Here is a 12,321-nt window from a genome sequence, read left to right as displayed (position 1 = left end):
TGAGCATTGACCTGCTAAATGCAGGGTTGTGAGTTCAATTCTTGAGGGAGCCATTTAGGTATCTGGGGCAAAAATCTGTCTGGGGATTGGTCCTGCTTTGAGCAGGGGTTTGGACTAGACTTCTGAGGTCCCTTTCAAACCTGATATTCTACAATTCTATGAAACTGAGTCATTTCATTTAAAAAAGCAGGGGAGGGATAGCTCAGTCGTTTGAGCATTGGCCTGCTAAACCCAAGGTTGTGAGGTCAATCCTTGAGGGGGCTGGACTCAGTGACCTTTCGGGGTCCCTTCCAGCTCTACAAGATAGGTGTATCTCCATATTAATCTTTAAGAAAAGTTTTGTAAATGAGTTCCAATAGTTCATGGATTAGGGACCCAATCTTACAGGGTTCCAGGGGCTTCTGTATAGATTATTTAGATTAATCTTTCTATCTGCCCAATGGGACTCAGTGCTCAGTCTAGAAGATACCATCAGAGAGGCTTAGTTTTGCAGTTCTCAAACTGGATTCGTGTCTCCAGAGATAACATGCTTGTTAACAGCAAAAATGTTTTTAAATAAATAATATATAGAGGTGAGAAATAACAGGCCTCAACCCTATTGTCACTCTGCAAATTCGCATACACAGTCAATCCCTTACCTCTCTCTAAAAGTGCAAAGTTTCACAAAGTTCAATGAATAGAACATTGTTGGGGGCGGAATAGATCTGGACAAGGAGGAGAAGTCTGGAGATAAATGTGAGAAGGGAGGGACAGGCAGTAGAAACAAAAGTGAAACTGTTTGACCAGCATATTCCAGAAGTCTTGAGGTCTTTCTGAATGTACCTTTCATTGGTTTGAGTTCTACCATACCATTCTCTCACTAGATGGGAAAACCTATAATGGCAACAGGCCGTAAAAGAGACCCAGTTTGGGTCTCATCTATCTCTTGAGTTGTGAAGAATATGCATTAAGGTTATAACAACCAACAAGAAAGCACATTTATGTAGAAATCCATGATTAAATCAAGTCTTCCTGACTAATGATTTAAGTCATGATTTAAATCAATTTGATTTAATTCAAATCCCCCGGAGAGAAGGTATCAATACTGTATTAAGTGTTTGAAATTACATCCAATACTTGTTTGTGTTTTGTTTGGTAGAGGCGATAAGCTAGCTGGTTGTATGCTTAATTGTATTGGCTCTTTTCCTTAGAGAGAAAAGCAGAGACAGAGAACGTGAACGGGAGCGGGAAAGAGAACGAGAGAGAGAGCGGGAGAGAGAACGAGAGCGGGAAAGGGAAAGGGAGAGAGAACGGGAGCGTGAGCGAGAAAAGGACAAGAAAAGGGACCGAGAAGAGGATGAAGAGGATGCTTATGAACGCCGAAAGCTGGAAAGGAAACTACGTGAGAAGGAAGCTGCTTATCAAGAGGTAATTTGGGAGTAGCTATGCTTTTCAAGGTACTTGGAAAGTCACTTCTGATGTCAGTGATTTTTTAATTGTGTGTTTCTTGGTAGTTGTCTTACTGCTCAACACTCCACTTTTTTCCCCAACCTCGTATCTAACCCTTTGGCACTGGATGAGAGGATTCAAAACACAATGTTACACAAATTAAATCAGTCTGGAGGGAAATTTCTGGCCCATTCATTCCAAGGGTTTAAAACTATAACTAACGAATTTGTATATCTTGACCTAATTATTTCTGAGTATGTGAAAACTGGTTTTGTTTTTTAGTTGGTTTCTAATGCTCATGAGATTGGAGAGTATTTCGTATATTTTTATTGCAGCGTCTTAAAAACTGGGAGATCAGAGAACGGAAGAAAACTAGAGAATATGAAAAAGAATCTGAGCGGGAAGAAGAAAGACGAAGGGAAATGGTAAGATTCGCTATTTGTAATTGGATTCAAAAAAAATTTTCCTGTGTCTGAATTAGAACTGAGGCAGTTTCTGTAATTTTCTTCACATAAAGGGCTACTGTGAAATATCCTGTAACGTATTGTCCTGCTTACATCAACAGAACACATGGATTTTGTACGCAATAGCTTAAAGCTAACTAGCCACATAAGTGTGATAGATGGCTTTTAAAATGTAAAGCAGAAGCATTAGGTAAGAGATCTTGGAAAAATAAAGCTTGGTTGCCTGGCTCTAGCAGAAGCAAAATAGGGAGAGAGCAGGCAGCTGCAAAATACTATAGTTGTCTTACAGAGAATTGCAACTTCAGTGTGAAATGTTACAACTGTGACCAACACACCTGTCCAGTTTTCAGTGTAAACGTAGTCTGTTTTCTGACATAAAACGCTGGTCAGATCTAATCTGCTGGATGTACTCATGTGGTATGCTTGGCATGTTCAGATTCTGCAGAACGAGGGTTTGTTTTTTTTAAAGATTCTGTTCCTCTGCCATGTTTTGGCTTGTGCATGAGCTCAATGCTGCAGCACATTGCAAAGGAGTATTTAAATCTAAAATTATTCATTAGAATTATTTGTTGATTTAAACTTTTGGTTTTATAAAATCTAAATTTCAAGACTAAATGGAACTAATAGTGCTCATTTAAACTGACACTTTCAAATCCATTAAAAAACTGGCTAATAAAGAGTTTATTTGAAGAACCCTATTGTGGTTTTCTTATTTAGGACACAAGAATATTGACCATATGAAAAAGCTTCAAGATGTTAGATAATGAGAACTTCAGTGCTTGACAGTGAGGGACATTTATCCTACCAGTGAGAGATGGACAAACATTAGTGAGTTGTCACACTATTATATGGGAGGAGGGGGATGACGACACTCCAGAAGCTCTCCATCTGCTGGCAGGGGGAATCTGTATCCAATAGCTTAAACAGGGATAGAATGAAACTGAATGTATTTTGTCTGAGAGGAAGGAGTAGAAAACCTTTACAGTAATGCTGATGTCGCTACAGGCAAAAGAAGCCAAACGGCTAAAAGAATTTTTAGAAGATTATGATGATGACAGAGATGATCCAAAATATTACAGGTACGTTTGAGTAAGCAACCAAGCAGGAAAATCCAATCCTCATTAACTAGCTGTTTAATAAAATTGTCATGGTTACTGGTAGAAAATAAGAGGCATGAGTGCACAGGGAACTTGGCACTCAAATACTGTGGTAATAGGGATCATTAAGTAGCTAGATTACCTCATGGAATCAGTACATTCAAAATCTGAGGGAACTGGGTAACACTTTACTGCTACTCATTGATTCAAGGAGCATCCTCTCCTTCCCACTCCTTTAACAGAGATGAGGGTACTGCTTTAGGGTGAGGCAGAACATGAGATCAGAGTAGTCCCAAAACTGTGGGTAAGGGAGGGAAGAATGGACTTCTATATAAACTTATTTCTCTGCTCTTTATACTGGGGCTGTACATTATATTCAGAAAAATTTTGTTAAATCAGAGTGGTGAGGATCCTTCTTATGGGAATACCCAAAAAAATTAACTTAAACTGATTAATTAAAATGGGGAGGAGTTCTTATCAAGTACAGGTTTACTCAGGTCTATAAAACACTTACTATTCTCCTAGCTTTATAAATGATCCCACTCTGACTATAATTTTTTCATTCAGGATTCCAGAAGGAGCACTTGTCTCTCTGCATGTCTCATTATCTGCTGAGCATGGTGATGCTGATTCTTTGGAGTTGTGTATAGAATGGGAGTTGACATTTTAGCATCTCCCATCATAAGACTAGAGGGTTCAAGGTGCACTTATGCATCTTGTGGTTTTACTTAATGAAAAAATGAATGGAAACAGTTACGTGTCTGAGAAGGCTTTCATTAGATTGTTCTTAACTTTTAAGCACAAAGTTTGTATCTTCTTCAGGGGTAGTGCTCTTCAAAAGAGATTGCGAGATAGGGAGAAAGAGATGGAAGGAGATGAACGAGATAGGAAGAGGGAGAAAGAAGAGTTGGAAGAAATCAGGCAGCGTCTTCTGGCAGAAGGACATCCAGATCCAGATGCAGAACTCCAGAGGGTAAGCAACAACTGGTCTGACAAAGGAAAATGCATAAATATCTTTGTAGTATTAGGCAAAGTTAAATGTTCGAGTACACATTTAATAACTTGGACGTTTATAGTTGATCTGGTGGTAATACATGCTTTGTTCGTCCAAATGTAGATATGGAAAGCTTTTTGGTTTCCAGTCTTTATGTAAGTATCATAAAATTGTTAATCTGGATTATATTTTTTAAAAATCCAGATAAAATGGACTTTAAAAAATGATTTGGATTTACCAGGATTATCCGATTATGAAGACAGTAGTAGGGTTTGTGTATATTTTAGTCCTTAATAACAGATTATGCAGTGAACACTTCATGGGGTAGCGGGCAGGACATTTAAGTAGGTCCTTTTTCAGAATCTTCCCAAATAGGACAATTTTGGTTTTGAGAGGTTTTTACGTTTGCTAATTGGCTGTTTATTTGCAGATGGAACAAGAGGCCGAAAGGCGCCGACAGCCACAAATCAAACAGGAGCCAGAATCTGAGGAAGAAGAGGAGGAAAAGCCAGAAAAAGAGGAAAAAAGGGAAGAACCGGAGGAAGAAGAGGAGGAACCGGAACAAAAGCCTTGCCTTAAACCAACCCTACGACCCATCAGCTCTGCCCCATCTGTTTCATCTGCTAGTGGCAATGCAACCCCTAACACCCCTGGTGATGAATCTCCCTGTGGCATCATCATCCCTCATGAAAACTCGCCTGATCAGCAACAGCCAGAGGAGCATAGGCCTAAAATAGGACTTAGCCTCAAATTGGGCAAGTTGGCATTTCATTTCAATTTGAGGGTTTGTAGAGAGAAGAAACACAGGAAGTTGGAAAGCAATTCAGTTTTCCAAATTATATTGTTGATTTTGGAGCAAAACTGAGCAACCTGATATGCTAAATTGCTAGTAACTAGGATGTTCTTCCTGCTCAAAGATGTCTTAATATATTAGCTGATTTGTCTAAAATCTGGGAAGAGAAAACAGGATTGGCATGCTAAGTGTGTGGTTTCCTAAAGAATACTCTACTAATGAGCTGTGATTAATACTTTGGACTTAAAATGTCTTTTGTTAGAAGACCTGTAAGCATTAGATGGAAAGCCCATTGAAATCTGTCCATTGACATCAGTAGGCTCTGGCCAGAAGTGCTTTACAAACATTTATTCATAATACCCTTTTCAAAGACCAGCAAAATAAGGGATAGAGAGGCTGACTTTCCCAGAGCAGCACACTAAACTGGTGACAGAATCCAGACTAGAACAAGAGTCTTGACTCCCATTTCCTTTCCTCTGAGCACTAGAGAACAATTTTTATCTCCCTATTCCTTATTTAGGGGTGTGAATTTTACTGTGAAGACAAACAAAACTGCCTTCAGTTGCAAATTATAAATATTTTATTATTCTCTCCTGCCTTTCTTTGTAGGTGCCTGCAATAGTCCAAGCCAGCCCAATGCTGTGAAGAGGAAGAAGCTCCCTGTGGACAGTGTATTCAATAAATTTGAGGATGAAGACAGTGATGATGTGCCCCGGAAAAGGAAATTGGTCCCCTTGGATTATGGTGAAGAAGATAAAGGCTCCTCCAAGGGCAATGTCAATACAGAAGAAAAGCGCAAACATATTAAAAGTCTTATTGAGAAAATTCCCACAGCCAAACCAGAGCTCTTTGCTTATCCTCTTGATTGGTCTATTGTGGATTCAGTGAGTAACTGTTTCTTTAATTTGAAAAAAAAATAAAGCTAATGTGGATCGGAAAGCACAATCTGCCAAGTGATGCACCATGGTATTCACTAAAAAGACAAAACATTTGTCACCATGAGTCACATCAATAGCTCTGACTCAAATCAAACATGACAGTTGATGCTGTACTTCCTGTCCACAGATAGCATCTACTCTGCATCATGTCATGCCTGCTTAGATTAGCTCCTGGGCCTCTCCCTAGCTGATGATGATACAAATTTATATAATGGGTTTTATGATAGGACCAAAAGTCCACTAGAAACTTATTGTAGACCATAAGACTTGATTTAAACTGTAGGTGAGAATTAGGGACATTTAATTTACTGTGTCACCAGGTCCCTGAAGAATAGCTTTCAATTTCTAACAAGTTCTGTTAGGTAGTATAACTTTTTGCAGAAAATTGGTCTGCATTTGTGTTGGGCAGGTATAAATTGAATTAAAATATTGATCTGACGTATAATGTTGGATCTTTCACTAGTTATTTGTGTGTTAGATCCTCTGCATCACTGTTAGTAGCTCGCTTCTGGGTAGTACTGATGGGCAGTAAGGGTAGTGGTAATAGTCTGACATAAATGGTGTTCTTTTTCCTTTTCAGACATTAATGGAACGTCGAATTAGACCATGGATCAACAAGAAAATAATAGAATATATTGGTGAAGAAGAAGCCACACTAGTTGATTTTGTTTGTTCAAAGGTTAATATAATTTTCCTCTGAATAACTTTTGAAACATCTGGGTTTTGTTTCTAGTTTAAAAAGACAATGGCTGGAGAATAACCATTTGAAGATACTACCAGTTTGTAATGTTGACCAGTAGCAGGCAGTCAACACCGATTTAATGCATGTACCCAATTACAAGACAGCTCCTTTAATACATACTTACTCACATTATGCATATACCCAAGTCTCTTTGCAGTCTGCTGCACACTTAACTGGATTTTTGTAGTGAGACCCTCCAGGGCAGCAGATGAGATTTTGCAGAAGCTTCAGATGAATTAAAAAAGAGATTTTTATATAATTTAAATAGGAAAGTGAATAATAATCAGTATATCATCCCTATTCACTTTCATATTTAATTCAGTTTATTTTACCTTGCCCCGTAGGTCTTAATTTTTAGTGTTTATTGAAAATCCATAACTGTTAGAAGCTCTCGGAGGGAAGCAGGAGATTTTGCTTTTCGGGTTCAAAAGAGTTAGACTTTTGGCACCTGAGAAAAATGTGAGATACACTTTGTGTGTGGAATAAGCATGTTAAGTGGATATAAAATGAATATATTTGAAATATTTAACTATGGTGATACTGACATTTGCCTTGTTAGATTTCAGATTTAATAGATAATTGAAATGAATGTGGCAGTTGATACTTGTCACAGCTTTGGAACAGGCTGTTTGCAGATTCAGGCAGAGACCACTGGACTGATTTTACATTTGGTTCACTTTTTTAAAAAGGTTTCTTCACAGCCATAGGGCTAGAAACATTTATTTTATTTTTTAAAAGAAAAGCCTGACTTTTGGAGCACAATTCTGATAGGAGGTATTAATTTTAGCAAAGTTTTCATTTATTTGTTTAAACTTTATTAAATTGTGTATATATAATGCCACCCTCTCCTGGAAAAGGACTTTGAGCGCTGAAAAACAATTTTTCAAATATGTTAAAATAAATACAACCCATTCAAATCTCTAACAAATAAAACAAAGGGAGGATGATTTATACCCACCCCCTCACCATTCTCCCCTATCCTCTTCCAATAGCAGATCCAGGTTGGAGGAGGGGGAATTCCTTCGCCCTCACTCCCCAAATTAGCACAGCCAGGCTGGAAGTGTAGGAGCAGTTAGTTGAGTGAGTCCCTTGTGGCTTCTTGGAGCTAGGCAATGCTGGTGTTTATCCCACACATTGACCTTTATACTAACACTCCTGTGAAAGTAGATGCAGTCTTTAAGGATTCCTAATAACTTGCTGAGGCAAAACAGTGGGTTGCTTGCTATAGCAATTTCAAATTTAGGCTTATTTTTCGGAGATCTTTAATATAAGTACAGTTCTTAGATTCTCAGTTTGTAGACTGAAAACCATTTATTTGTTTCAGGTTATGGCTCATAGCTCCCCGCAAAGCATATTGGATGATGTTGCCATGGTAAGCTGAAATTGAATATTAATTATCTTCTATTTTTACCCCCCCCCTCATGTTTCCCCCTGGACCAGTGATACCTCTCAGTTCAGATGGGTTGGTTTTGTTGCCTCATATACATTACGTAGAAGCTAATAATTACAGACTCAGAATTTCTAACTTTGAATTTTGTTGAATCTCTGTCAATATTCATCTGTTATGGACTCCTTCCTCCTGAAGAAAGCACCTAGGCAGTTCATATTTGTTTGTTAAACTAATAACAGTATTGATGCTATGCAAAATTCATACTGTTCGTTATTTAGATTGTAATAGAACCCAAAATGTGCTAGGCACTTTGAAAATATAGAGGAATACAGTTTCTACCTGTGTTGATTCTAGATGGGAAAGCTGTGTTAAGAAATAAATACAGCATACAAGCAAAGTAATCATTGGGGGAGGGGGCGTGTCACATCTTCAGTTGCATATGAGTTTGGGGGTTTTAAGTTACGCATGAAATTTCTTATCCCTAACCTCTTCCTACGGTTCAGCTTCATTACAGAGATGGGAGAGGCAAATGCAAATGCAATTGCAAGCTTCAGTTTGTGTTCTGATACTATGCCCTCCCAACATTGTCTTCCCCCTCTACATAAATAACAATTAATTCATAAGATAGATAAAGGGAAAAGATAAATAGATGACTTAGCTAGTTTCTTGTAGGTGTTGCAGAAGAAGTGGTTCTTCAGAAGGGATTTAAAGGAGAAGGTGGTGGCCATGGGAATCAGCTCAGGAAGGGCATCTTACGGAAGGATAGGGAGCAGCATGGAAGAAATTGAGGCACTTGAAGGAGCACACAAATAACATCAAGGTGGCACAATGGGGCAACAAATGCATGGGAGAATAAGAAAGCAGGGGCAGAGTTACATAGAGAATGATTGTGAGAAACTTGGAGTTTGAAGTGGTGAAACAGATCCACTGGAAGAATCCAAAGAAGCAGTAGGGAGGTTAGATTCTGTCCTTACTGCCTGAGTTTTGTTCACATTAAAAGGGGGCAGATTGGATGTGGGGGAGACCAGAACACAGGTGGCTGTAGCACTCAGGTTGAGACTAATGGCTAATGCAGAGAAGAAAGCTTGGGTTTTGGATATATTGTGTAGGAAAAAGGAAGAGTTGGCAGTGACCTCCAGATTGCAAATCTCTGTGTTAGGGAGGATAGCAGCATGGTCTCTTGTGCTGGAGAATAGGATAAAAGGATAACACTGCTTTCTGATTCAGCCTGTTGGATCGTTGTCATGCAGTTATGTTTCTGAAACTTAAAATGCTTGGTTGCTATTCTGTAAAACAACTGTTTATGGTGGAAGGAGCAGTTGGGGGACCATGATGCACAGATATTTAATAGTGATAGAACAGTGTGAAAGAAGGGTGCCAATGTGAACTATCTGCTGGTATAGCAATGGTTCTCAAACTTGTGGTACTGGTGACCCCGTTCACGTAGCAAGCCACTGAGTGCGACCCCCTCATTATACATTAAAAACAGTTTTTTATATATTTAACACTATTATAAATGTTGGAGGCAAAGCGGGGTTTGGGATGGAGACTGACAGCTTGCGAACCCCCATGCAATAACCTCATGACCCCCTCAGGGGTCCTGACCCCCAGTTTGAGAGCCCCTGTTGTATAGCTTGCAGAGAGAACCCTTAGCCACAAAATTTGGATCCAGATTCCAACATTCCCAAATTTCAGGGAGGTTCAGAAAAAAAGATTTTGGTTTGGCCCATCCTAAAAATATACGAGTCAGCCACACAGTTTAGATATGGATCGGAACTCTTGACGCTTCCACTCCCATCCTCCTGAACTTTAGGATTCAGATCCAGAGTTTCAGTTGGCCCTATCCCTAATTTGTGAATAAAATATGCTCTTCCCTAGGAGACTAAATGTAGCATTGATTAATTGGAGTTATAATAAAAATAAGTACATATGACATGAAGTCAACTTAATGAAATAAGATAGATACCTTGGGTTCACTTCACTTTCAAACTAAAATATGTGAAGTGATTGCAATCTGCTCACGCAAATCAGAGGACCCTAGCCATACTTGTTAAACTTTATATAATGTCTTTCTGAAAAATTCAAAAGCTTTTTAGTTTTGTGTCCTAAGATCATATCGCCCACCACTTGACAATAATACATACACTTTTTCCAGGAACACCTTAATATTGCTGTTTAATAATGGAAAATAACTTTATAACTCGATTTATTTTGCTCCCCAGATGTTTCTTTCCTATGAACCTTGCCAAAGTAATAAGTCTGTCTGCGAAGTTTAACTGTAATGTCGTTAACTGGAAACCCACCATAACCTAATATATCTTTTTCCCTCACCTGTAGGTACTAGATGAAGAAGCGGAAGTTTTTATAGTCAAAATGTGGAGGCTATTGATATACGAAACAGAAGCCAAGAAAATCGGTCTAGTGAAGTAAAACACTCTCCTTGCTTTTAGGGTTCCATTTGTTTTTTGTTTTTCTTTTCCATCATTCAAGAACTTTGAATTTTCTCTGTCCTCGGAGACACTTGTGAGACCTGTATTTTTTTTAATGTAGAAAATGTGAAAAAAAAGGTGTCCTCTCTCTGTTGAGGCCACTCTGCTCCCCCCCCCCCTTGGTTATGGTTATATGAATCCTGCATTGGTTCTCTTTTTATAGTTCACCAGGTACAATTACTGGTATGCTTTATAAGATGCAGCTACTGTACAAGTCTCTGGTGATCTTGTTTGGCAAATCTGTTCCTTGTAAATATTAAAAAGACTCCATTGTTTTGCAAAACATTTGCACTTAATGTGGAACTATATCATACAGACCAAGAAAATTGATTTTACTGAAAGTGTATCATCCTCGTCTCTCTCTTCTCCCCCCCTTTTTATTTAAAGAACGATCATAATAGAGTTGAAATTAGAATTGTAAAAATCGAATAAGTGGATGCTGCGACTTTCTTGGCTTTCACAGTGCCTGCGACTGTTGATTTGTCCCCCTCATCTGACTTAGGGAAAGGAGTGGCCGTAAGCTTTTCATTGTATGTGAACGTGTAGGAAAAATGGTGGTGTTTTGCCAATTTAGAATTCCTTGTGAAACTGGCCAGATTCCTCCTACAGATGCTCAACCTTCTCATAAAAGGAGTTCAGATTGCAGGATGCTTCTTATTCTTTGTTAGTTATGATGAGAAGATGACTTCAGTGAGCACTATTTAATGGTTTTTTACCTCATCTGTCTTGTGCACAATTATTTCATTTTAGCCCTTCTCTGCTAGCCCTTCCTACCTCCAAAAATAATCTGAATGATTTTTAAGAAATTACTTTTAAAACACCTTTTTTAGAATTTAGAACAGAAATTAATATGCCAGTTTAGGACATTTTGGGAAAGAAAAGGTTGAAGGATATAATTAACTATAGCAGTTTATAAAACTAAATCATACATTTTCAAACAATGTAGAAGTCTGTTTTATGTGTACTATCAAACCAGCCCTGGTTTTGTTTTCCTTCATTTTTTGTACTGTAAGCAGGCTGTATTGTCATTGAAAGTGGTGATATTTTCCTGCCTTGTCTGTATAGGATTTTTATAAACAAACTGATGCAGTATAAATGATGAGATGTACTGTACACTGCATTTTTTATCTCATACCCAGGTAGAAACGCACTGATGATGTGCGATGAGCCGTCTTGATTGCAGGATGAAAGTTTTCCAGGGAGCAAAACTATCTCAAACATTTTTTTTAATTTTTAAACAATTCTTATTAGCAAACAAGTTAAGTACAGCTGTTCAAGTATCTGTGTAACTGTATTTAACTGAAGGATACAGGTTGACCTGTTTAGAAAGCATAACTGTGACCTTGAATTATTAGATTTCTTGCATCTTAAGAGGACATTTGAAAACACTGTTCTTAACAAATGGGATCGTGTAAAGGTTCCGCCATGTAAATATTTCAAATATTAAAAATGTATATATTTGATTTGGGGGCTCAAATTCTTTTGGCGTTTCATGCAGCTTACCATTTATTGAACATATCTATTCCAGGTCAGGAACCAGAACAAATGTCCACAGAGGCTTTTTTCCTCTTCTATGTGGGCTTAACAGAAGCGTGCAGATGTGATCCTAACTTGCCCTTTTTTATTCCTTTGAGTTTGTATGCTTAAAGTGTGCTTTTTTCTTTGTTTGGGTTGAGATCTAATATTGTTTTATGTTGTGGTTTAGTTTGGGTTTGGTTTTTTGTGCACACCCACACACGCTCAACCTCATCCATGCTAGTTTTTGCTCAATGTGTATGATTGCCACTTGATATTACCTGAGTGACACCCTTTTCCCCTCCTCCACCACCTTCGTTGGCAGCTCTTCCAGATGCTGATGAAATTTTAAGTTATGAACTTCAGGGTGGGAGTGAAGAGAGAAGGGGGAGCTGGTTGAACCTAAAAATTCAAGGCCTTATTTGTTCCCTCTAACACAATCTTCCCATCTCTGTCCCTAACGGTACTGTA

At 38.4% G+C, this 12,321-nt stretch overlaps 1 protein-coding gene across 2 annotated transcripts in view; it reads left to right on the top strand.

Moving 5' to 3' along the window:
- RBM25 (RNA binding motif protein 25) overlaps positions 1-11,798 on the top strand; it is a 38,545-nt gene extending 26,747 nt beyond the window's left edge. For both annotated transcript variants that reach the window (XM_030559645.1, XM_030559644.1), the window contains 9 exons: positions 1,191-1,407; positions 1,764-1,853; positions 2,898-2,971; positions 3,812-3,962; positions 4,414-4,738; positions 5,386-5,660; positions 6,295-6,393; positions 7,781-7,828; positions 10,184-11,798. In XM_030559645.1, coding sequence (XP_030415505.1) covers positions 1,191-1,407; positions 1,764-1,853; positions 2,898-2,971; positions 3,812-3,962; positions 4,414-4,738; positions 5,386-5,660; positions 6,295-6,393; positions 7,781-7,828; positions 10,184-10,276 — 1,372 coding nt within the window. In that variant the 3' untranslated portion in view covers positions 10,277-11,798. The remainder of the gene's footprint in view (positions 1-1,190; positions 1,408-1,763; positions 1,854-2,897; positions 2,972-3,811; positions 3,963-4,413; positions 4,739-5,385; positions 5,661-6,294; positions 6,394-7,780; positions 7,829-10,183) is intronic.
- The last annotated feature ends 523 nt before the right edge of the window (positions 11,799-12,321 follow it).

This window comes from Gopherus evgoodei, chromosome 4 (assembly GCF_007399415.2).
Source record: "Gopherus evgoodei ecotype Sinaloan lineage chromosome 4, rGopEvg1_v1.p, whole genome shotgun sequence".
Lineage (NCBI taxonomy): Eukaryota > Metazoa > Chordata > Testudines > Testudinidae > Gopherus > Gopherus evgoodei.
This window is presented reverse-complemented; position numbering and strand designations above follow the sequence as displayed.